We start from the raw sequence: 26,563 nt of genomic DNA on the forward strand, positions 1-26,563 counted from the left end.
GACCCCGCCCCCGGCTGGCCCCGCCCCCGGCGCTCCCCTCGGCGGCGCTCGGCGGGCGCGGGGCGATGGCGGCGGCGCCGCCTTGGGGGTCCGGGCGGGTGTGGCCCCTGCCCGCCCGCGGATGGTACCTGTCCACCCGCGAGCGGCGGGAAGAGGACGAGGAGGAGGAGGACGGGGAGACCGCCCCGCTGCTGCCGCCGCCGCCGGGCAGCGTGCGTGTGAGGGGCGGCGGGGAGGGAGCGCCCCGAGGGGGCTGCGCTGGGTGCTGAGGAGAAGCGCGGGGAGCGCGGGTTCAAAGGACGGGCGGGACCGGGGCCGTGCGGGGCGGCCCCGGGTGACAGCACCGGGACGGGTAATCACGGCGAGGGGGGAGATGAGCTTCTGGTCCCATCGCTGCTCCCGATCCCTTCCGCTCCCTGCTTGCTGGGCGCTTGGCAGTGGTGCCGTGTGCCCCCGGCCCGGTGGCGGTCGCGCAGGCAGAGCCCGCTGCGAGTCCGTCTCGCTGTGTCGTTCTGCGCTCCGCTGTCGCCGCGCTCGCTCGAAGGTTGAGGGCGTCCGGAGATGCTTACGGGCCGGCATCGCGTGTGCGCGAGCATTTGCGTTCTTTTGGAATGAGAAGTGAAATTTTTAGGTTAAAGAAAGAAAAGTTGACTCTTGCCCCCCTCTTGAATTTCAGTTTAGGAAAGATCAAAGCACCTCTTCCACTAATTGTACTTTTTTTTTTTTTTTTTTTTTTTTTTTTTTTTTTTTTTTTTTTTTTGTCCTTTTCACAGAGTTCTTCAAGTCGTGGTTCTTCCTTTGCTTTCTCAGTGTTTAACTTAATGAATGCAATCATGGGCAGTGGGATACTTGGCTTATCCTATGCCATGGCCAACACAGGGATCATGGGGTTTAGGTAAGTTTTCAGTTTTTACATATAGTCATTTTTAAACTCCTCTCATAGGTTTAAATTGAACAAAACTTGATTACTGAGACTTCTGTACAAATCTGAGTAAGAAATAAATAGCTTGTGCCTTTCAGAATTGAAGATTAAGATCTTCCCCATTTTGATTTAGTCATTCAGATCTGGCCTAACATAAGCCCTACCCAGATGTTGCAATAAATTGCCACAGGGTGGCAATTTATTGGCCATTATTCCTGATGGATTGATATTTTCCTTTCAAAACTGTGGTCTCCTTTAGTTCCAGGAATGGGCCTTGTGGAATATGATGGATATGTGGCTGAAAACTGTGAATCAGCTAGTGCTTTTGTTTGCACTTTTGCTTGTTACAAATGCTAACCTGTAGGTAAGGGGGCCAAAGTCACTGGGATTGTCACTTTGACCATCTCCTAAGCAGTGGTCTCACTTCACTGGGGGATGTGTGTTTGTGTATATGTGCACACAGAAACACAAATGGCAACTTTGCAAGTATTGGGAAGGTCAGAGGCCACGTGAACCAGTCAGCAGACACAAGCCATAAAATGAGGAAATCTTGTAGCTTAGTTTTTGCAAGAGTAGCATTTTTAAAGCTCGAAAGTGCATTGTGCTGTAAAAGTGCTTAATTGTGAATATTTTGTGGTTTTTAGTATCTTGCTGCTGATTGTTGCGTGCCTTGCTTCTTACTCTGTGTTTCTTCTGCTCAGTATGTGCACTCAGACTGGTAAGTGACAAGGATTTATCTAACAGTGAGCTCTGAAATATTTCCTCAGTTTTATCACAGAGACATGATAAAGTATAAAAATTGCAGTTAACAGCATGTTCACAAGGGTGTCTGATTGACTGACCTTGAGATATTTAATGTTTTTAACTATTAGTATCTGCCATTTAAAAACAGGGGTTTGAGTCTTTTTATGCAAAGCCAATGCCAAACTGACTGGTTTCTAAATTTTTGATTTTTTTTTTTCCAAATGCCTCTTAACTTTCCAGAGAGGTCCTCTGTTTCTGCAGCAAAGTTATTTTGGTCCTGGCTGAACCTCACTAATTTAGTGTGTGTTTTTGCTTTCAGTGAATGCTTAAGAGCAATAAAATAGCAGCTTTTCATTCTCCTAGGAGTAGTACATATATGTTTTTGTCCATGGCTTGAAATTGATACCTTTCAAGTTTTTCAGTCATATTGGATTATAATTATTCTTGCAGTGCTTTATAGATGCAGCTTGTAGAGCATTTTTGATGCTGAATAAGAAGTTGCTGTTGCAGTCCTTGGAAACTGCATTGCTTTGAGACAGTTCAAACAGTCCATTCTAATACCTGCAGTCAAATCTGCTCATGTTTTAATTCCTGCTTCTTTTAATTTCTGCTGAAACAACTGAGTGGTTCCTTGACTTCCCTACACAGAGATCATGTTACAGCAGGAAGTCTCCCTGCTTATTGTTTCCCTCTCATCTGTTTTCCTCTCTTTTCAGAGGTGGTGGGAGAAAGCTTCTGCTTCTTTCCTCCTTGGCTTTGTTTTCTTTAGCTGCCTTTGGTCTCTCAGATGATTGCTTCCTGATTCTTCTTAGATCTGCTGCTCCTGTCCCCACCTGTTGGGCGATCTTCATCCATTCTTAAAAAACACCTCTCAGAGGTAGGGTTACTTTTATGGTTGGGATTGTTGGCTGCTTGATGTTTTGGGATTAAGTCTTTGGTTTTTGGTTGTTTTTTTTTTCTCCTTTTGGAGTGCTGCTTATTAGAAAGGAATCAGAACCTGAAGCATGCAGCTAGAGAGGTACATGAGAAACAAAAAAAGGGGAGACTTGAGGTAATTTTAATGCCCTTTTTAATCTCTTATTTCAGGCTAAAAACTTCTCTATTTTATGGGCATTAAATAATAAGCTGTTGTCTAGTAAAAAAATAAAGAGATTCTTGCAAAATAATTATGTTGGGAGGGAGAACTAAGGATTTAAGTTTATTGAAGTAAGAAGAGTTTAGATGTTCTGAACTCAGAGACCTGATATGCAAGAAAGGTTTAACTCCTCAGTTCTTGTCCAAAGGCAACAGTCCACCCCAGGAAAGCATTTTTGAAATGCATACAGCTGAAGTGTCAGGATGAAGAATTTCTCTTGTCTGAAACTAATAATTGTTATCACCTAATGCTGGCAGGTAGGACTTGCACCAGAACTATGTCTGGATAACTTTGCTGGATTTATGACCTTTTGTGTTTTGAGTTTTTAAAATAAGATTTGAGATTATATTTCCTGTAATTCCTGTCAGGTATTGAAGTAATTAAATGTTTGATAGCATTCCAAGATTTTCCTTGGAGCACTGTCTTTAAAAAGTGGGAAATATAACCTGTTGTCCTTTGACAAAGTAAAATCTCTGTATGCGTTTGATTCCAAAGTAGGTAATTAAACTTTTCCTTTTAAAAATCTATATTATTTTGTAAACAGTGTTTCAATATTAAAGTTAATCCATGGGAAAAAAATTTGGACGAAAATTTTAGTGGTTTTATATTAAAACCAAGCTAGAAAAATTCAAAGGGTGGTGAAGAGGAACTGTAGAAAGTGCTTGTAAACTATTATTTGGGAAGGAGATGACCTATAAAACACCTTCTGAAAAGAAAGCACTAATACTAATTCCGTTTTAAACAAAGGCCAGGATTTATTAAGCACAGGCATTTTAGTTGCAGTTCAAAAATAAGAAAGTGTCTTCAGTTACTCATTTATGTTGGTCTGGACTTTGACAAAATCAAGTGATTTGTGTAGACCAAAAGGCTTAGCAAAAAAAAATAAATTCCCAAGTGTCAAGTGTTGAGTTGAGATTAGTGGAGTCAGCGCTTGTCCTGGTGTTAATTCAGCATGACCTGTGTTGTTCGGGGCTGATAAAGGCTAAGCTTACTCTGTGCAGCAGAGGAATTGGGAATTTGAGTGGGATGCACTTGGAAGTTTTGTAGCTGTTTTTTTCTTTTCATTTTAGGAGTTAGTCACAAATATTGCTGGTACTATACTTGCCTCTTCACATTTAGAGGGATAATTTCCATGGAGTGGTAATAACACGATAAAAATTAATCTAATCAGGCAGAACTTATTTATCTTTATGTAAATTGACTAAATATTTTATTCCACGTTTTCTTTAAATTACAGAAGTAGTGTGATCAAGTAATAGGGCTTCCCAGTGTTCACAGGACTAAACTGATCACAGAAACTGCACTACAGAAAATACTTTCAGGTTTCATATTGCTCCTTTGGAATTGTGTGGAAAAGTTTGTTCTCTTTACTGATAACTCCTCACACGTGTCTGCTGTATATTTATTACCACATGGTAAAAACAACTTGCTCTTAAATATGTTTACTATTTTACTGATTTGTTTTTTAATGGCAATGAAGATGTCTATCTAAAACGCTTTTTCTTTTCCTTGTGATCATCTATTTAATAAATGGAAATTAGGAAAAACTCAGGGTAAAATCTAGTAACATATGTTTTTTGTTTAATTATATCTGTTGGAGATAGTCCAGGTTTATGCTGAGCATTGACTCTGGCTCACGTAATTTTGTAATTTCATTTATATTGTCATTTCATTTGCCCTTTTCATAGTGTGCTGGTGTCTGTAGTAGAGCAGAATGGGAAACATTGCCCGTGACAAAGTCAGATGAGAAAATTGATGAAGTTTTGTTTGGTTTGGTTTTCGTTTGTTTTTGTTTTGCTCTTTCCCCCTCTGGGGCAGTGATCTGATTTTGTGCAGAACTTCAGTGAAATAAAACCTGAGCGTGGGCAAGTCTGAGATGAGTCCTGTCATCTGATCCCTGTGAGGTCCCTGTGTCCCCCAGGTCTTGTGTCATTTACTGCAGACAATGGGGCTCCACTCAGGTGTGAAGAGCTCAGCTTTCGCAGCTGCGCCCTCAATTAAGATGTGACAGGGGCAGGAGCAGTACCAAACAGAACCAGGGAAGACAAACCGAGTGTCCTGACAAGAGAATTATGTGGGTTTGAGATTAATTTTACCCTCTGAGGCATTCACAGCTGTTTTATTACATGCCAAGAAAGTGAATGGAGTTTCTCAGAAAACTTTTCATCTTTTTGATACTGCTTGAGTTTCTAATAACAAAATACAGAGTAACAATGAAAGGCTTTAGTACAACTTCCTTCTCTCTGAGAAGGGATTGCTTTGAGTTACCAGCAATAAGAGAAGTGAGCTTCAGCTAAAACCCAGGAAAATTATACAGGAAACCACAGGCTGTTTTAATGTAATTATGTAAGTTGGGTGCAGGTAAGGGCAGGATTTTTGTTTTTGCTTTGGGTTTTCTTTTGGGTTTTTAAATAATAGATTTTAACCAAAGAAGGTGTTTACCTTCAGCTCTCCTGAAAATAGATAAGGCCTGGTTCTTAAAAGCTGGAAAGATGGTGATGTTTATATTTGTAGAATGAGGAAAATGTATCCTCTGTTGTCATCCTAATTTAAAAACCCTGCCATTTTAAGAAATAAAATATGGAAATATCTTATATCTAATTGCTAATGCTAATTTCACAGTTCTTCACGCACAAAGAAAATCTTTGGGAGAAGGCAATTTGCCATCAATGTACTAATATTACATTTTGAATATCGCAACTGCAAATGCTAAATTGAGTTTCTGAAGTCTCTGAATGTTTGAGCATAGAGCTGTATTTTGTAGCAGGAGTACAGGTGTGTATAAAAGCTATTTTGTAAGTAAAAAAAATAGTATGCAATATTCTTTTAATTCTGAGTTTTATTAAATTAAAAAACGGGGGAAAAGGGCCAAAATAGAGCTTTCAAGCTTTTCAGTTTAGAGATACTTCAGCTCTTTTCTTTTATTCCCTTAACAACAGCTGTCACTTCTTATGAAGACCTTGGCCTGTTTGCTTTTGGATCAGCTGGAAGGGTGAGTATTCATTTTTACCTCTGTTTTTCTTCATGGTTTTGTGCTTCTGATATGCAATTGTTTGCATAGTAAAGAGACATAAATGATAAAAGTAGGATATTACTGACACTGTAGTGTGCTGAAAAATCAATTACAGCCTGAAACTTTTCACTTGGCTTCAGTTCACATGTCTGCTCTGTGGAAGCCCAACTTCAGTTAAATTTACACTCCTTAAATGCAGGATTTTGTGCTGCTTTCCTGTCAGAGTGTTCACTTTTAGTTCTCTGTACAGATCTGCTCACTGGCTCACTGTTGTCAGGTTGGCTCGTGGTTCAGATTTGATACAGACTTGCCTGTGTTGTAGAAGTGTTAAGAGACAGGTAAATGGTGGATTTGCTTTTGGTGTTTCAGCATTTAATATGGGTCTAAGGTAAGGGATGGCTTTTCATGTCATTTCTACAGTAGGAACAACTAAAAGTACATATAATGCATGTTATTTGTTTCCTTTTGTTTAATAAGCCCTTCACATGAATGTTTCTTACTAGTCTTATCTCATGATTAAAAAAACCCCCACAAAACCCCTAAAAAACCAAACCTACAAACACAAGCAACTGAACAAAATCTCCATCAAACTTAACCATTTCTGATATAAGACTCATCAAAATGTTAGCTGTTATTATTTTGTAGAGTGTTCTGAATCTCTTTTTCCTAATAGTGATATTATGCAGTAACAGTGGGTGCACAGGAAATACTGCTTGTGAATACTGCACATTTAGTGTTATGAATTCTGTGCTCTGTGTTCCAGTCACACCTTACTGAAAACAGGTTTTAACCACACACAAGTGTGATTTTAATGTTTTACTGATAAATGCAAAATTTTTAAAATTAGTTCAGCTTATTAGAGGCTGCTTTCACATATCTAAATGTCAGTGAGAATTAAATCTGAGCTATCAAGTGTTTGTAAGGCTTCCATTAGCAGTAATAAGCAGATGAGTGTAGCCTGAGGATCAATATTTATTGATCAAATTAAGGAGTGATCAACCTCAAGAGATGATAAACATTGATAATAGCAAGGCATAAGACACAGTTATTTTATTACAGGAGCTGTTCTGTACACATTAACCATGAGCCATTACCTGAAAAAGTCACAGAAATGCAGAGCTCAAGAAACTAAAATGTGACTTACTCTGTGTTTGCCCTGAAGCATGGCTGAACATACATAAACCATTCTTGGCAGATGCTTGTCTAATCTGTTATTTAAAAGCTTAAGTGAAGGAGATTTCACAGCTTCCCATCATAGTCAACATGTGTATTTTTTTTAATTCTTCATAATATACTGTTTCATAATTTGCAGTTTAAGTAATCTGTGCTGAAAATTATCTGGCATTTTATGTTCAGTGTGCATGGAGAGCACTGAAATATTTTTGTGTTGGGAAGCTGTTTTTTCAATAAAAGAATCAAAGTTCACCAAGCTTTCCTGGTGAACTGATGTTTTCTGGAACAGTTGTCTTTGTCACTTGAAGCATCTTTGACATTTATACACTTTTCTTAAAACTTGCCTGCAAGACAGTTTTAGTTGCTTCTGATTGTATTATCTCATAGTGTTTTCTCTTTGCCATCCAGTAACTCTTTGGTCATTTTTCTAAGGTCTGAATGCCTTACTTTCAACTGATCTTGTTGATTTTTAGGCTTTTCTACTTCACCACAACCATTCTGAATTCTCATCTGCCCCTGAACACTTCTCACTTCAGTCAGGCACAGATGACTTGGGGTTTTTTTTGCTCTTTTTTTTCTGCAGCACTACTTGCCTCTCCCTCACACACAGGGGGTGATACTGCCAGGCCAGTGTAGAACCTTGCCTGAACTGGCATCGTAGTTTGAGTAAACTACTGGTTAACTACTCTTGAAGTAGAGCAATTGCTCAACCTGGTGATTTCCTTTCAAATGTATTTTTCTGAGATTTGTAAGAATGGAAATATTCTGCTGTTGGAAGATTGCTGATTCTCCCTTTCCAAAAGTCTGAACTATTTGTTTCCATCTATGGCAAATTCCAAGATATCATTTTTTTTTCTTTCTTTCCTTGGTGAGTTTTGAACTGACTTTGAATTGATTTTAAATCTGAAATTACTTTTTTCAAAAAAACAGATTGGTACTTCTTCTCATTACTGTACCTTAATTTTTTTCCAAGTTGTCTTAATGGCAACACTCATTTAGGAAATGTCCTGTATCAAGAAGAGCAGTGGGTAGGAAGAAACTGAAGCTGATGATCATGGTAGTTTAGAGCTAAACTCAAGAGAAAACATTGGGAAAACTTTGTGGCCACTTTGAGGGTTTTTTTTTTTTCAGTTGGAAATGAAATTTTTTTGATTCATACAAGCTTTTAATTAGCCTGTGATCATTTTTGCTTCCATATCAGTCCAGTATGAAAAATCACAAGTGCTAAGGAAAAATTTATCTGGTTTACAAGTTAAAAAAAACAAGGACATTCCTGACAGTGAAAAATATTCAGGAGTAAGGAGGTACCCTTGAGCTTGTACAAATCTCTGCTGTCTGTTTTTTCAGAGATAAGTGATAATTTTCATTTGTATTCACCGGATATCAGTCATAATGCACTTATGTTTTCAGTTTTATGTTTTCTTCTTCACAACAGACTTCACTGTATAATTACTCTTGCTTTGTCTCAAAATAAAAGTGTGATATTTTCAGGAAGAATTTTTCCTTCCATGTTTGTTTAAGATTGTGCTGGTTTCCATGTGTTAAACTCCTCACTAAGGAGAAGATTCCCTTCCTTTCAGGACTTGTTATCACTGCTACATCTGGTGTGTTTAAGATAACACACATGTGGTTTATGCTTGCCATAGACATATGATTTTGGTTATCCTTACCCTTTCTAAAGAAATCAATTTTTTTATAGGTCCTTGTTGCAACTACAATAATTATCCAGAATATTGGAGGTAAGAGACTTCATCTGCTCAATATTAACTGTGTGACAGGCTTCAAAGCTCCATGAGCACCAAAGGCAATAATTAATGTTTTAAAAAACTTATTAAAAGGACAGAAAACTTAAGGGAGGCTTTTGTGATGGTGCTAAGCAGAAGGCTGTAGTTGTGGGATAGATGGGGGAACGCTGGGGGTTGGATTCTCTGCCTGTTGCTGCATCCCAGTATGTGGAGCACATCCCTTGGAGCTGCGCTGCTCACTGACAGGGGCTCAGGAAGCAGCAGCATCTCCTCTCTGCTGTTCTGTACATCTGTATCTGGTAGCTGCCTTTTATCAGATCATGTGTTTTGGGTTTCGCTGTTGGAACCTGCTTATGCATTTTAGTGATTTGTGCAGCAAGTGGATGTTTACTTAGCTATGATGTTTCATATGTTCTGCATTAATGGGAGCTTTCTTTTTTAGCTCAATAACTTGTGTTTTTTGGGAGAGTTGTTTATCTTCCTGACTTACATCATGTGGGCTGTCCACTTCCACTGTTCGTATTTTGTCTTCCTTGGTACATGGCATAACAAAATAACACTCCCTGGGTTTGTACTTGAACTCTTACTCAAGTATGCTCACATACTTGACAGTCACTAAGTATTTAGAAATTTTCTGAAAGTAGACAGAACAATTTGAAGAATTAAAATTGTTCTAATAGAACAATTTTAATTTTTCTTTTGTCATAAATGTTTTGGATGCTTTCTTTTAAATGAGGGAATCACCAAGCAGATACCATGTTCACATACATCAACAGAAGGAAACAGCATTCCAGTGCTGTTGTTCTTTCCTTTAAGATTACCTGTCAAGTCCAGAGAATTCAATGATTGCTGGGTTTTGTCACTGTGTAAACACCTAGAACTAGACAAAGTATCTGTGCTTTCATGATAAACTTGGAATATTTTCTTATATTAAAAGTTCCAATAGGATAAAAGCTTCCCTAATGAAATGGCTATAAAAATCCAAGCATTAATTTTAGGCAGGAGTGACCATAGCAATTCCAAGATTAGGGACTATTTATTCATACAGGTTTTAGAGGATGTTCTGTAGCAATGAACAAATCTTTTAATTTCCTTTCCCATTTGAGTGGACCTCTAAATAAACAGTACAAGAGAAGGAAGGATACACAGAGCAGGTTCTGGAGAATCTGGGATCATGTACAAGAGCTCTCTTGTCAAAGGAAATATGACTCCCATTTCTTCCTCATTGCAGTTCATAACCTCCTCTGTGCCATTCTTAATAAAATTGATCTCACTAACTCCAGAGCCCCAAACCAGTGCATGCTGGATGCTGCAGTGCAAGTTCCCTTTGTCGGGAACCAGCTCTGAAGGTGACTGTACTGCAGGCTGACAGGCTCCAAAAAAAAAAAAAAAAGATATGAAGAGTTCACTTCTCACACAGCCTTGACTCTTAAAGAGATGCATGGAAAGAAAAGAGTTTTTCTTGTTTTTCTAGTCCTTCTGCAGCTTTTACATGGGAAACCTGTGGAGTGTAGTTTGTCTTGCGTGGGATCCATGCTGGGATTAAGTGTAAAACCTGGGCTCTGCCTGATGGGCCGGTTTGGAGTGTTCCCCTCTTTCTGTTTTTCTGTCTGGCTGAAGGAATCAGGAACGTGGTGCGTGTTGGGCAGACATCCAGACTCTGTCAACATCTTTGATTTCAGGGGAAGGCTAAAAATAAAATTGTTTTGTGTTACCTCTTCCATAATCAGACCTGGGTTGCATCATATGGTATCTTATTTCAGAAGTGATTAGAGAGCATGAGATAATGAAAGATGGCTTGTGATTAAGCAGCTTTACAAGGGTTATTGTCACTATCTGCATCTAGTCTGGGCTTTTTTTAAAGTTTGTTCTGATCCCTTCTAAAAATAGTCTAAGTGCAGAAATGATTTACATTAATTTGTGATGGAGAGAGCATTTTAGTAATCATTTTAATAGTTACGCTTTCTAATTTATCTTTGTGGTTTTTTTGAAAGAAAGCTTAATGTGTAAATTTGAATTTGACATTGTAATTGCATACACTTAGGGATTTGTGTAGATAAGGGAATTGACTTTTTCTACTACCAGGATGCCCAAGGAAAAAAAATAAACTTTTTTTACATCTGCAGGAAACCACGGATTGGTCAAATTAAGGTTAAAAAAAATTATTTTAAGTACATTGTTTGGAGTTTTAACATGCATCTCTAACATGAGTATTCATCTTTTCCTGCAGACTTTTAGTTGTCCCTTGGAAGGCATTTAATTAATCCATGTAACACAAATCAAATACCAAAATCCAATGAAGTGGCAAGGTTAACTAAGGATGCAGTGGGGTACTGAGTTAACTTTTCAATATCCAAATGTAAATTACAGTCATTTTAATACCATAACTCAAAAGACTTTATAGAATATGTAGAGCTTAATGACTAAACTTCGAGACCATTTGTCTTGCTTTCCTTATAATGAGTATGTTCTTGTTCTGGCCATGTAGCTATTTGTTAATGAGGCAAAATGAAAGGTTGAATGAGATGGCCAGTGCTACTAAGTTTTACATCCCACTTCTCAGGTTTTTGGTCCAATCCAGCAGCCCTTTAATGTACACAACCACTGCTTGGTTTCATGTGAACTGCCTTGTTCCTGACATGGCTGGTTGGTGTGTGTGGGTGCAAAGAGCACATGGAAAAGGGAACAGTCAAATTGCCCTTCCCAGGATGTTCAGGTTTGTTCATCTGCTCCTCCCAACCCTGTCCTATCACACACATCTTTCTCTGGAGTGATCTTCCCAATGTCCATTTCTCCCCTGCTGTGAAGAAGAGGAGCTTGAAGGGTCCCAGATTGTGTCAGGGGCCCTCAAAGAAGGGAGAGAGCCCTTGAGGAGTTGCAGGCCTGGAGGCACACCAGGAGAGAGGGAGGCTGCTGTCAGAAATGTAGAGTTCCGTGGCCCTGCTGGCTCTTCATGCCAGTCCTTTCCAGGAGCAGCTGGAGTTGGATGGATTCCCTGCTATTGTTTAATGGTGTTGTGCTTCTAGGAAGTGATGGATGAGGCACAGTGGGCCAAAGCTGTGGCTGGGAATCAAACAGCCTTCCCTCTCCCCTAACCAGGGAAGTTTTGTCAGCTTCCTAGGTGCTTTCTGAAGGAGGACAGCAACTTCTCCTTCTAGAATTGTCCTTTCTGTGGATGTGACTGAAAAGGAGGCCAGTCCACAGCTGTGTACCCAAGAGAAAACCTTTAGGACTCCTAATAAAGTTAGAGAAGGGCTGATTTTCAGCGAGGCTGGTGGAAAAATGGAGACAAACACAATAAAGTATTGCACAAGAGCATCTCTCAGCCCATTGCCAACACTAACAAATCCCAGCACTGAGGTCTAGCAGGAAGCATGTGGAGTTCTCCAGCGTGCTTCCCAGGGCTGGGGCTGCCATCGGCTGAAGGTCACTGCTGCCTGAGATGTGGCTGAGCCCCGAGGGCCAGGTGGCTGTGGTGCACACAAACATCAGCCCAAACTGCTGAGAACAGGAGTTTAATCATTTAAAATTTATTAGCTGTGGGATTAAGTGCTGCAGTAGAACCTGCAGTACCACGCTGTAGCTTAGGTGGTCTCTGTGAGGATTTTTGCAATATATATATATTTTTTTAAAATTACTTCAGACAACCTGCCTTGGCTTATACCCAGCTTGCCATTGCAGTCATTTTTTAGAACTAAACTTTCCAGACAGCTGTCTTAATTTTACAAAGAATTGTTTGTTTTCTCGTATGAATATAGTTTAATTCGGTGTAGTTTCTATAACTTTTTGATTTTTTGTTTCCGTATTCTGGAGATAACGTGTCCTCAAAGGAACACACTTTTGTTCTTTATGAGAATCAGTAATGAGGAAAAAAAGCTCCTTCTGTATCCCTGGAGCGATTATTTTTATCCTCGGCACTGCCTGAATGCTGCAGGCAGCGACTGGAAGCGACAGGATTCATTCCTATGGGTGATGCTGCTCTGTAGGTTTTATGGGCTGTTAACACAGTCAAGGTGACAGACAATACACAGAGACCCTGCTGGGACTGTAAGACACCCTAAATATGTATTTACCATCGCCTGGTTCGTATTTTTCAAGCTTCCCGGAATCAACTGAGAGGCGTTGCCGCTGTGCAAAGCAGATATTTAAAAAAAGCAGCACCACCCTCTGCTGGCCTGGGCCAGTTCCCGGGAGAGCTGCGGGCAGCCCGGCGCCTCGGGAACCTCCAGCTTCTCCTGCTCTATTCCACATCCCCTCCCCTTTGTTTTTTCTGAGGTCAACAGTGAAATATTTAACTTACCTCCCCCCACGTAAAAAAAAAATAAAATGTGTGTATATATATATGTATATGTATGTGGTTCCTGTGAGTGCCTGCTTAGAGGTGCTGTGCAGAGCCAAAAAAACCCCCCCTCTTTTATCAAGCTGATTGGACATTTTTTAAATTGCAAATAATTTTCTTTTTTGTTTTTCCTTTTTTTTCCTCCCCCCACCAAGTACATCCGTTCTGCAGTTTAGTTCTAAACATGTTCACAAAAATTATTGCAAACTTAAGTAAAGCAACTTTTTTCAGACTGAGTGGCTAGATGGGAATAACCTTGATAATCAGTGAGAACAATATTCCAGAAATTTTGAAAATTAATAAATCGTGCAAGTCATGAAAGAATAAAATAAAATACGGCTTGTTATGTGCTGAGACCTACATCCTTAATACCTTAAGAAATTGCTGAGCTTCCTTTAAGTATGGGAAATTGAATTCTGTTTTCAAACAAACTTGAATGTTTGTTTTCACAGCGCGGTTTGCTTTTGAGCGGAAAGCCTAATTATCCTGACTGATTCAAAGTGAGGATTTCCAGTGCAGAGCTGCCTTAATTAAGGGCAGGTTTGTCAGCTCCTGTACTAATTTAACAATTGATGACCCATGTTCCTGTGTTTTCCTATTGCAGTGAATGGTTCTTGGAAGGTTTGATATTGTAAAGAATATTAAGCTTGCTTTAAATAATACAATAAAACCCCAAAACAACAATAATCCCAACCTGCAGCTGTACTACAGAGTGGAATATATGATGAGCTATGTAGGAAACTTTTCTATTATTTTAGCATAAATGTACATATATAATTAAACTAATGAAGTTTTACCAGAAGAAATCTGCCTGTGTGTTCTGTGTAGAATAAGAAGATTTTTTTTGTTTGTTTTTTAAGCTTGCTTAGGTACTTTCCAGACTAATTCAGATAAAAGCTAAAGGTAGAAGGAAATGGAAGCAGGAGAGCAGAAATTCATCAGGATGAGTCTTCATAGTAGGAAGACAAGCAAAGAAACTGTTTCAGTTTTCTTGGAATTTCTCCATATGAACAAGGATTACGTCTTCTGTCACACACTCCATTCTACATCTGCATTTAAAAGCAGATAACTTATCCCAACGTTCTTTTTTTATGCTTCCACTAAGAGGAAATACTAAAACCAGTACCCGCCCTCTCTTCTCCTGTAGGAAGTTTGGAGGGGAGCTTGCTTCCATCTTTGCACAGTGCCAAAAATGTAAGATATCTTTAGAGGGCTCTAATACAATCATCTATAGTAGTAGATGAGGAAAAGCTTTTTTTCCTCAGAAGAGTCAGTCCCTTCAATGAAATGAATTGAAGGGATTTATCAGCATAAATTCTATGTTTACTTATCAGTTTATTGTACATTCTTTGACATCCTTGTTGTGGACTTCAGAACTTGATCTCTTTTTGGGTAGGATAATAAGAAAAAGTTATACTTTTTTCTGCTAACCCACATATTTTAAGTTTGGGCTACCTCAGAAGAGGTAGTTTGAGAAGTATTTATAAAGCAACCTTTTCTCTAGTCTAGCAGCTGTTTTTTTCAGATAGGGGCACAAATGCTCAGTGTTAAGCAGTATTGGTAGCACAGCACAGACATTCTGAATAATGTATGCATGCTGTGTGTATTTATAGAGTCCCAGCTCATGCTGGCACTGCAGGCTCTAGTAATGGAAGTGTAAAGCAATTACTCTATTTTTTATTTTAATGAAATTTTTGCTTTTTCTGTCAAAGAACTTTTACCAAGGTTTCAGATCATGACAAAGTGATAGGTATTTTAAGAGCAATATTTCTTACTGCTTTCAACACAGTGTAAGTTTACAGAGTAACAAACTAATGACATAATTATGATTTCTGGTGTGTCAAGGCCTGTTGAGAAGTTCCGAACTGTTCTCCACCAAGTAGCTCTTGGAGTATACTGAAGATTACCTAAAACTGACATAATACGTGCAAGTCCAGAAGCTGAAAATTAGGAAGTGAAGATTGCTCGTGTAGTTCTAGTTCAGCTCTTGTGGCATCCCGCAGTTGCTGCAGCCTCAGACTAGGCCATTGCACAGGGTTTGTTCTGCAGGAAACCTGTGTCCCTCAGTGCTGGAACAGGTGTCACGTGTCAGTATTTCACAGTGGGGTACATCAGCACAAGGGTGTGCTTTCTGTCGCGTTCACTTGGACCATAGCTCAGGTGGGTGTGTAGTCTCTTCCCTGTGTTACACATTAAAGCTGCCAAGCAGAGCTGAGGTTCCAACTGTACAACACAACCTGATGTGGCTGTGGGGGGCATCAGGAAAGTGAGGTGCACATTGCTACCTGGAGCAAAGGGTATGTGACTTTTTGTCTGTCATACTCGATATGTTCTCAATTCCTCAAGTAGAAAAAGACTGTCATATTGTTTTAGTTTCATCTTAAAAAAAAACACAAACAAACCAGCTATATTCTCTGCTCACTCTGTAGTGTGTTGCAGAGTTCCACAGTGGTTCGTTTGTCTTTATGGCAAATAAAGCTATAAGGAGTTGTTTCTCATGAAGAGAATTAAAACTGTGTTTGCAAGTGAACTAAAAGCAGAATTTGTTTTTTTTTAAACTGTATTAAGTATGGGCATCCCGCTCAGATTGATGCACAAGATTCAGGTATTTTTTAAGCATCAGGATATAAATAAAATTGTTTAATATTCATTATTCATCTTGTAGAACAAGCAAGAGAATATATAAAAAAAAAAATCCTACTATGTGAGATTGTTTCCCATATGCCCAGAGAAAGGAGAAAAGATGCACACAAATGTTCAGTGTGCACAAGTATCTTGGTGCAGGATTGGCTCTCTCCTTAGGGGTGGAATTCAGTGAAATAGGACTCCTCTCAAAAACAAAGAGTGAGCAACAAAGGATAAGTGATCAAGTGATTAGCCAGAGGCTAATAGGAATGCAAGGGCAGAGTGACAGATTGCATATTGGAGGAAATCTGATCTGGAAATTAATTTGAAGGTTTCTGCAGTGGAGACTGCAAAAGAGCTAGTTTTGAAATCTTTCTGAAGGACATAAATAAACGAAAATTCTGACTTGCTTGTATATAAAGTATTTATCATACAGGAGGGAAGGCTAATGGATAAATAAGATTGAATTGCAGTTTAGAGGAATTTTCCTTTCCCTCCTCCTCCACTTGGTTTATTTTTTTTTCTTCTAATTAGAATGAAATATGCAGCTGCCTGCAACTTAGCATGAAAAATTGGGTTAATTTACTTACAAATTCTAGTTACTTAGAAATATGCATGCTACAGTTCTCTCTGGTTGAACCTCCCTTCTGTTGTAGGAGAGTAAATCAGGAGAGCAGATAAATACTTCAGCACACACAATCAACAGCTATATGTCACTAAATATACATAAATATTGGAAAAAACCAGAGCTTTTAATTACGAAGAAGTGAATATTGTTATTTAGTGACTTACCAAATGGTTTTAATTTAACCTTATGCTAGGTAGATGTCACTTTGTATTAATAGAATTATCTTTCTTTATAGGGACCACTTTACCCTTCCTTCAAAATTTAACAGTAACTGCTGTAGTTCAGCAGTGTCTGAGTCCACACATCTTTTATTTTAAGATTCAAACAATTCCTTAAATAAAAAACCCCACACAAACTTGTTCAAATACCAGCTTATGAGAGTTTGCTGGCTTCCCTTTTCAAAATGTATCTTTTAATTTTAAAAAATGTTTTAAAGCATGAATAGGTACACTGTGGTAAAATTCTAAAGAATTACTGAATACAGAACAGTAAATTTTGAGTACAACAGATGAGTTTTGTCAGGAATTGAATGTAACTAAGCTTTTACTGACACATTCCTAAAATTACTTGCTGCTGCAGGATGGAAATGAGTTTCACGTAGGCTTTGATGCTCGTTGAGGCTCTTTGTAAAACTTGATTTTTTGAGTAATTCTCTGCTGGTTACATAAAAAAGCAACATGAACAGCATGTGAAGGTATGAGACTGGTATAAATTGGGATTTACAAACCCTCTCATTCATTCCTTTGATCATAGTATTTAGTGAAGGAGAAAAGTGATGCTGTGAAGGAGCTTCTGGATTGCTTTCTGCTGAATAGAATTAAAAACACTTCATTTCAAGTTAATACTCCTGTAAGAGTAGCTGAAAATTTCTTTTCTACTTCACAGTTCCTGTACAGGTCTGCCCTTGATATTGTTGGGATCTTGTTGGTGATGAATTTATCATGAGAAGCAGGGATCTGTCACTGATAATCCTCTTAGCTCTGAGGACCAATCCTTACAGTATATACAAAAATCCTTTCGAGTCCTATACTTGTGTTTGAATTTCTGTCTTATGTTTATTTAGTACAACAGCACTTGAACAACTATGAAAACTGAGTCTTTAAAAAACCCTGTTGTATTGAGAGAAACAAATGTTATTTATTCTCATCATCAATATTGTCTCATAAAGAGAAAGGAAGAGTGCTGCAGCCTTATAGTCTGACTCTAGCCCATAGATCTGTATTGCCAGGTAGAAGGGCAGGCCTATATATTATGTTATTTTGCCTTTTAGTCCTTTGGGTTATGTTTTCCTTGTTTCAAGACTCACACTGTAAGAGTCTCTTTGGAGGCATTAGCTGACATCAGTGCAATACTTGCAGCTATTTTTAAAGGAAGTATATGAGAAAATAAATTCTGGTTCTGGTGCCTCGGTGTCTCACACAGGGCTGAGATGTTCCAGGCATAACCCCGCTGCTCCAGCCATGCTGGCTGAGATGCTGCTGTTCCTCTGCTAAATCTGTCCTGTTTCTGTTTGCAGCCATGTCATCTTATCTGTTCATTGTGAAGTCTGAACTTCCCGGGGCTGTTGCGGGGTTTTTGAGTGGAGCCGAGAGTGGGTAAGGGAAAATGCTTCGTGCATTCTGTGTTTGTCTTGAAGAAAAAAGGGGTTCAGCACTGCTGAAAGAGATGGGTGCTGACACTTCTCTGATCTCCCATGTGAAAATAAATGGTCATTTGCATGTGTTGTTGGAATATGAAATGTATTTGGCAAGTGCAAGTCTTCTGCAGCACACACACACAGAGCGTGATTCTTTCCTCATGGCAATTTCCCATCCTACGACCTTAAAGTCAGTGGCAAAACTCCATCTACAGGAATCTCCTTGCTGTAATATTTTAAAAGGGGAAGCAGGAAGATACTGGGAGGGAGAGGAGAGGAAACATTTCCACTGCTGTCATGTTACCACTTCTTCGCATAATTCAGAATCACAGTGCAAAAAATGGCAGGCATTTATATTAAAATATTTTGTTGTCTTGCTCTAGTAATTGGACTTGTCTTGGGAAAAATGCCAGGTTTCCAGACTTGGCTTATAATTCCTAAACTTGACTCCCAGTAAAGAAGTTATTTCTCTCAGTTGAGCTGTAAAGCTGTTTGTAAGGAGTGTGCCCCTCACATTTCCATCAGAGCTGTCCAGAGAAATGGAAGGCAAACACTGCAGCTTCAGCGCTGAAATATCTTGTTTGAGTTGTTCCAGTGCTGCTGTCATTCATAACAGTGTATCTTGGAGTGCATTTCGGCTGTTTTTCAAACTGCTATTTTCAGATGTTTTGAGCTCAAAAGTTGCTCTGGATTGAAATGTGGTGAAAATTGTTTCAAAGCTGTGTGATGCTTGTATTGTTCCTGGATGTTGTGGGTGAATTTTAAGTGGGAAATCGGTTTGTTATAAGGTACTTTTGTTGATTTTATACTTTATCGCTTACAACTTCTAGATTTTATAATGAGTTTGAAGAAATGATTGTGGCTGTAATCTTGCTTTCTGTCTTCCTGCCCTCCGGGCCTTCACAGTTTTAGTCAGTTTTTTTGTCAGATTTCTCTTTTTTCCTAAACTATTACATTTTATGTTATTTTTAGTCTGCTAATGTATCTCTTCAAGCTGTGGTAGTCATCAGCTTTTCATTTGGGTTCTGTAACCTTCTCCTTCAAGCTCATACTTCAGCCTCACTCTCCACACACAGTGCTGTTGAGCTGCTGCTGTATCTGCTGCGTGTATTCCAATCAGCCCAGCCCCAAATTTAGCATCTAACAGCTCTTACTGCTGGCTTTAATTTTATGTCAGCTCTGCTTATGCAAAGTGATTTTTCTTTCAGCAAAGGTACACTTTGAAACAAACAGCTTAAGAAAACTCCTTGTAGGTAGAGCCTGGAGGTACCCTGTGCTGCTCAAAAGATTATTTTGTCTGAAAAGGCGCTGTGAAAACTTCTTCATTAAGGTACCTGTGGGGTAATGCTCTCAACAATTTTGTCTATCCAGGTCCTACCTCAGATCTCCTGGCTGTGGGCACTGAGACAGGTTACAGTGTTGAACTGTGTATTACAAATCACCTGAGCTGCTGTAATCCTCAGTGATCTGTCAGCTCTGCCAGTACCCACGCTTCTTCCTTAGCTGAAATTACAGTTGGAGATGGGAAGGAAGTTGAGCTTTGCATTTAGAAGCAGCTGAGATTGTCCATAGGAATCCTAACCACAGCTCCAGTGCTTAGGTGATTGGCAGCCTGGTCTCATCCAATTTCTGCCTCTGTAAATTGGAGTTCTTGCATCAGTCAATATTTATTTAGCACAATTTTGCTCCTCTAGTACTTGTCCAAGCAAATTGTTCACGTGCAGTGGTCAAGAAGTATTCCAGGAGCATGCACATGTGTGTGCCCACATCTATATTTAATTTCTTCTGCCATGTTAATGGCCCTAATAGATCATAATCTTTTGTGTCTGTGTATTTTTTTGCATATGTTAAGTGTACATTTTCACTAGCAGACGTTTTAAATTGTAGGAAATTGTTCAACAAAAATAAGTAATCAAATACCAAGCCTAAGAAGCAACTTATTCATGCAAAGAACATAGATATTGAATAGTTTGATTCTACTTCTTTACCTGGACCACTTGTTTCCAGATAGGATTGCACAACTGTTCTATTTCTGTTAACTGCATTATAGCATCTGATATGCTTTCATTTGGTGCAGGATTTATCTTAACTGTAGTTAGGATGTATCAAAAGTGTCAGTTAAACTATCTGTGAAAGTATTTTATATGCATAAACCCTCCTGAGCTGTGCATTTGGGAAAGCCATTTAAAGAATGCTCTTTGCATTATATTATTTTTATAGATAGAGGTTAGCAGGTGTGTGTTTGATAGGCTCAGAGCCAGTTTAACACATCCTCATGTCTTTTTAGAAAACAAAACCATACAATATGAACACTTATTAATATTGAGTGGAGATGTTTCTGTCTGCTAACAAGAATTCCACATAGTTTCGATGACATGAACATAGTTTCAAATGAGGATTGTGTTAAAAAGTTGTAATTTGTGAGTCCTCTGTTGACATTTAATGACCCTGTCAGAGGATGTGATTGATGCAATTAAGTTGTCTTGCTTGTGTGTTATATAATTGATATGAACTGAGAGTAAGATCCTAACTTAGAACATATGAATATCTTGTTCTGTTGAATTCAGGAATGAAATTAAAGCGATTTATAAATGTCTGCTCGTAGTTAAAACTAAGAGGGAGGGAGGAGAAACATCTGCATGCCACAACCTTTTCAGCAGAGTCAAGGATTTATATTCTGTATTTCATATTTCGAATGCTTTTATCATATAGAATTAAATTTGCAGATCAGATTGATTTTAAAGGCACTATCAAAACATTTATTCTGCCTTTGGAAAATAACTGTATTTTTACAACAGTACTTTGAGGAGAAATGAAGACATTTTCCAATAGCCAGTCCACTATGCAGTTGTTTTGAGGTCTTTTTAAGTATAAGAATTGATATTCCAAAATGAAGCCATGTACGAAATTACTTTTTCTCCTTCATTTCCTCACTACTCTTTTTGCTCTCTGTTCCCCCCTCACCCACAAAGGTTTCTTCATTTACCGTAAAGTAACCAAAATAATTTTCTGTCTGTTCTGCTGAGCTTGTGAACCTCTGTGGCAGCTGTGGGTTTGCTGCATGTTTAGAATCAGGAGATTTAAACAGAGGTCCCACATCTACAGATAGTGCATGATCCTTATGTTCTCTGCCATGGTGCTGTCCCTCCTAATCTGAACATCCACCAGACTGGAAACAAAGAGAAAGTTTAAAAGTATATGATTGTGAAGTAATAACAATGTGAAGAATAAATACTACAGCAAGAAGCTGGTCTTGGCAAAGTTGCTTCTTCACTGTAGCAGTAGAAGACATAGCTAATAATACACTTCTTTAAGAATGATGTGTTTTGACTTGTTTTTAATACAGACTTTGTCACCTAATGGTTGCTTTGGGTCTTGATACAGTGAAGATTTCTTTAACCTTAAAATTTCTCTGTTCACTTCCATTACATCTTTTCAAACAAGTGACACAAGTGGCACTCCATGATGTATAGCAGTAGTTATTATACCTGTATGATAATTCTTCTTTAACACAGGTGTTATGGTACTTCCCTCATGATAACTTGAGGTGCTGCCTGTTTATTAGGTGCTAACCATATCCTGGACTAAATAAACTGGGAGGTCAAAAGTCAAGGTGTTTATAGGTGGTAAAGTGGGAGGCTGATGTGCAAGATGTTTATCAGTACAGGATATGGTTATTGCCAAGTCAGGGCAGCCACCCTCAGGATGTTTCTGTTACTTAACAACTTATCCATCTGTGCTTTCCTCACTTCAGAGATGGGATTCTGATGCTTCAAATAGATTTTAAATGTGTGAGGACTTCATGTGCCTCTATAATGCTTTCTTGATATGTGTGGTTGTATGTATAAAAATTCTACCCCATTTCATCAGCATAATTTTTATCCTTTCTGTCTTTCATGGATGCAAGTAAGGGAAGCTCAGCAATGAGTGGGAATTGATGTTGCTGTTTCCTCAGGTGTGTAAATATGCAGCTCATTGTAATCCAGTTTTAGATACACTCTGCTGTGTAAGTACTTCTGCTGGAAATCTGTAGAGTATGAAATACCCTTCTCTCTGACCATTGCTGTGAATCAATCAAAAAGGATTTGCATATTGTGCTGATGAAAAATATTAATTGGCACATATTAGACCCTGATCCATGCAGACACTTGCCTGTGGAACATTGCTTGCAATGTTGGTTTCTTACAGAATGGTGCTTTCCTGCATCATTATCTGGGAGTTCTGTTTTATGTCAGTGTAGAAATTGGGAGTACAAATTCATGTAAATAGCATATGAGACAAGATTTTTTTTTTCTTGTCTTAGTGGTTGCTTTTGCTAAGATCACAGTTCTAAATTAAACATATTTGTAAGACTTCTGAGCTTTGTATCAATCCTAAATCAATTTTCCAACAGGTCTTGGTACCTCGATGGGAGACTGCTGCTGCTGCTTACCTCAGTCTGCATTGTTTTTCCTCTTGCCCTTCTTCCTAAAATTGGTGAGTAATTAGAGGAGAGAAGCGAATATTATTCTACTTTAGTAGCAATTACAGTTGAAGACTTTAAAACCTTAATGGGTTATTTATTTATTTAAACTGGCAGGGGGCTGCCAGTGGTGGTGATTACTTAAGTTGTTGTAGTGTGTTCTGCCTTCCAGCCCTGCCTAGTTAACCTATTACTTGGGTTGCAGTAGTATTTTGTCTGCAATACTAAAATAAAATCTTTACAGCAGAACATTAAAGAGCTGCATTTACTTACAGCATGCCATTAGTGGTAAGCCAGTTCTAATTCTGCCCTACAAAACTACATAAATGATCTGTGACAGGCAGTTGGAATGTTGTTATTCTGAGTCCTAAGCCCCAGATACCAAGCACTGTAATAGAAAACATGCCTAAAATGTAAAGCTTTAGCTGTACATTAGGATCACTTTCCTTATAAATTCTCTTTTATTTTTACTGTTATTTTACAGGCTTTCTTGGCTACACAAGTAGTTTATCATTTTTCTTTACGGTGTACTTTACTCTTGTGGTAAGTTAAAAATCTCAGCGCAGCTTATAATTTTTTTCCTTATCGTTTGAATGTTTTCATTAGCCTATTTTGAAATTAATTGTCTTCCACTCCTCCTTAATTTTTTACGTGATATTCAGAATTTTCTTCAAGTTCAGTGTGTGCTTGCTTGGACAGATTACATTTGTTTTGCTGAGGCTGGGAAATGTGTATGAACTTCCAAGCACGTGAAAAGAGTTAAAATAATTATATTTTGGGCTGGTAATGATAACAATTTTTTTTTTTTTCCTGATGGTGCAGCAAAGGGAGCTGGCACATATATTTTTGTTTCGCTACTAGCAGAGGAATGAAATTCTGTTTTCTTAACTTCTGACTATTACTTACAGCAACTGGTGCAGCAGAAAATTTAATATACTCCAAAATAAATTAAATTTACATGTATAATGGAGTGACAGAGTTCAGAAAAAGGCAAAGAAAACTAGAACTTCATTAAGGCAGTTTACAAGATTCATTAATACGTCAATGACCTTTCTCTCCTTTCCAGCTGAAAGGAAAAGTTCTTTTCTCTGAGCCATATGGGGGTTTTTGACCCTGATGTTCACCCTCTCAAGGCCCCTGTGAGGTAGATGTTTCCAAATATCAAAAGTGAGACCTGCTAGGCAGATCTAAGAGAGAAAATGTGCCTTTAAGTTGCACTTTTTTTTCTTTTTACAGGGAAAAAGTGTGTTAATGCACATGTGTAATATGTGGTACAACTGAGCAACTCTCACTCTGTCATCTATCTGAATCTTATTTGGGAGCCTGGCAAAAATGTTCCCCCTCTGCCCTGTCATTCTGGCTTGCATTGACTTGCATTTAATACCTGTTTTACAAAGGGATAAACAGAGTTGAAGGCAAGTTGAACAAACATGCCATCCAGGAGACCAAGGCAATCCATTAGGAACTAAACCATGTGATAAAACCAAACTTCAAAGCTGTCAAAACATCTCCCTAGGGTATCCCTGGAGAGCTGCAGTGTTTGTAGGACCTTGGGAAGTATTCTTCTTAAGCTGAACATTGAGAAGCAGCCACAGCCTCTCCAGAGTTAATGGAAATTCATTTGTAATATTTATAAATTACCTTAACTTTTGACCTCTCTCCTAAAATTTATCTTTAAAAAAGAAAAAAATGGAAAAATAAAAAGTAAGAGAAAGCACTAACTATAAGGTTGACATAGGCCTTCGACTGAAGCAAGTTGCAAAGGTTTTAAAACCAGTTCAGCTCCTGGATTTCAAAGGGAATGTGTATGGGTCTCTAAGGAAAGCTATTGGGTGGACGCATTTGAAAACAACTTCCTTGAAAAAGCAAATGTGTAAGCAAGAGTTGTGTCCAGCCAAGCCAAGCTTGGATGAGTTAAACTAGATTTTAGTTTGTGATTCTCTATCAAAAAAAGTGGGTAGAAAGTGCTAATGAAGGAGTACAGACTGCTGGATTTTTTATGAAATGGTTACATTTGTGTGCTTACTCTTTCTTGTTAAATGGCAAAATAGCAGCCACAGTAAATCTAACTGAGGTCAAAATTTTTAAAAGCCGTTACGGATATTTCCAGAAAACCAATACTCTTGACAGAATATTCCCTCTGACTTGTTCAGGCTCTGAAAGTCAAAGGCATTAAATGTGGTTTAGTTTTCATATCTAATTGCTTTGAAGTGGGTGATATGTGCTGTTGAAATGGTGTTTTAGTTTGCACACTGTTAATTTCTGTGTGGCAGATATGTTTTAATTTGTTCCAGAGGAGAACTGTGTTAGTCATATGGAAGTGATAGAATTATATTTTGCATATACAGTAATTCTGTGCCTTTTCAAGTGCACACCATCTGTTCAGCTTTTTGCCAGCAAGCCACAATTTTACTGCAGCCTGCAGAAAAGAGACGTCTTGGTCAGTCTGGTCAGGGAGTGCACTGAGCAAAGGGCTGGAGACTTCTTTGTTCTGGGTCCCAAATGTCCTCTCTGTGCCTCAGTATCTCTTCCTTTAAGGCCAAAAAACTGGTTCTAGGCTTTACTTACGAAAATATTGCAAACACTGAGATGAGCTGATCTAGGAGAAAAACAATTATGTGTAACTATCAATTCAAAGCCGGATTCTGTGAGGTCCTGAGCACTTTTGTTGCTCAGTTGTTGAATACTGGCCTGACTTGAATACTCAGGGAAAAGAAGTTGTGATTGTTAAACTTTTTTGTCATTGCCTCCCCTCTTGCTGTATTAAATACTGATGAAGCATAAAGACAGACTTGTATTTTTTGTGTGTGTGAAGACAGCATTATTGGTAGCTTGTTCAGCAGAGGTGCAAATGATTGCTGATGGTGTTTGTCTCAGTCTCTTGTTTATGTTCCCAGAACAAAACATGTTGCAGATTGGGAAGCTTCCATATTGCAATGAATGATGTTATGCACAGACAGCCCCGTTGCTGAGTGCTGTCAGTACTGCTGGAATAAAGGGACTCCTGTTTTCCGTCTGCAGGACACAAAAAAATCACTGAGAATATTAGAACACTTGCAGCCTGTAACTTCATTCTTTAGCAATGTTTTTGGTGTGGGCTTGAAATGCTCTTTTTCCACTAGAATCTCTCTTAATTTTTAAGGTTTTTTTCACTTAAAACCAAACGTTTGTTATACTCAAAAGAATGTTTATTATGAAATAGGCTCAGGGTTCTAGAGGAAGGTTGAGGTGCCTGCATGACTGCTCAGCTACCTGGGCTGTGCTGCCAGCTTAGAAATCCTGTCCTATTGGAAACTCATTAGACTACAATTGGAAACCCAAACACATTTGAGTAATTAAACAAGTGGGCAAATATAAATACAGATTTTTTTAAATGCACCTAGTACATTTTATTTTGTCTTCTTTTATTTCCACTTAAGTCTGTTCCTAGTCTGTATCACATTTATTTTAGAAAAATCTTCTCCAGTCCAGCCTTTTAGGTTTAGCTTGTCTGATCCTCCCTTTGCAGTGTTTATATATATCTTTGCTCTTTAGCTTGCAGGAAATCTTCCCCTCACCACTGCCAGGCACATTTTACTTTCCCTAAACCTTGCCCTTCAGCTCCATCCCCCTTTCCAGTGCCTATTCCAGCTTTAGACTGGAGTGGGGGAGCTCCCACAAAGCTGACTCCTTTGGAGCCTTCAAAGCCTTCCCCTGTCTGGGTGCCTTTAAATACAACCCAGGCCCAAATTATATTTTAGTGTTTGGTGTTTGCAGGCTGCTGCTGAGCAGGCTCCCACCCAGTTCCATACCTTGAGTGAGTTGTTCTCGTGTAATTTAAAATGTGTTACAGCCACAGTGCACTCGGCCTGCTGTGTACCCACAGTTTTCTTTCCCACATTTTGGCCAGAGGTAACATTTGTTTGCCTCTCCTGGCACTGGTGACAAGAGGGAGCATCTAATCCTCTGGGAAACACCACTTGGCAGCACTCAAAGCACAGTTCTCTGAGCCAGGAGAAGAGCTCCCTTGCATGTTATTCTTCTCGTGAATCTGAGTCTTTAATTAAGTTTTTAATTATTTGCTTTAGGCTTCAAAAGAATTATAACCTCTAAAGCCAGGCAACTACAATAGGAAATTAATTAGGGTGAGGAGAGCAATGCA

The 26,563-nt window shown here is 38.8% G+C and overlaps 1 protein-coding gene across 1 annotated transcript in view; it reads left to right on the top strand.

The window, feature by feature from the left end:
- Nucleotides 1-65: 65 nt before the first annotated feature.
- The window catches only part of SLC38A6 (solute carrier family 38 member 6), a 38,135-nt gene continuing 11,637 nt past the window's right edge, over nucleotides 66-26,563 (top strand). The window contains exons 1-8 of the mRNA XM_066321620.1: nucleotides 66-212; nucleotides 774-895; nucleotides 1,567-1,640; nucleotides 5,741-5,793; nucleotides 8,687-8,726; nucleotides 17,841-17,919; nucleotides 22,354-22,436; nucleotides 22,907-22,965. Of these exons, the coding sequence (XP_066177717.1) occupies nucleotides 66-212; nucleotides 774-895; nucleotides 1,567-1,640; nucleotides 5,741-5,793; nucleotides 8,687-8,726; nucleotides 17,841-17,919; nucleotides 22,354-22,436; nucleotides 22,907-22,965 (657 nt within the window). The remainder of the gene's footprint in view (nucleotides 213-773; nucleotides 896-1,566; nucleotides 1,641-5,740; nucleotides 5,794-8,686; nucleotides 8,727-17,840; nucleotides 17,920-22,353; nucleotides 22,437-22,906; nucleotides 22,966-26,563) is intronic.

The sequence above is a fragment of the Sylvia atricapilla genome, chromosome 6 (genome assembly GCF_009819655.1).
Source record: "Sylvia atricapilla isolate bSylAtr1 chromosome 6, bSylAtr1.pri, whole genome shotgun sequence".
Taxonomy (NCBI): Eukaryota; Metazoa; Chordata; class Aves; order Passeriformes; family Sylviidae; genus Sylvia; species Sylvia atricapilla.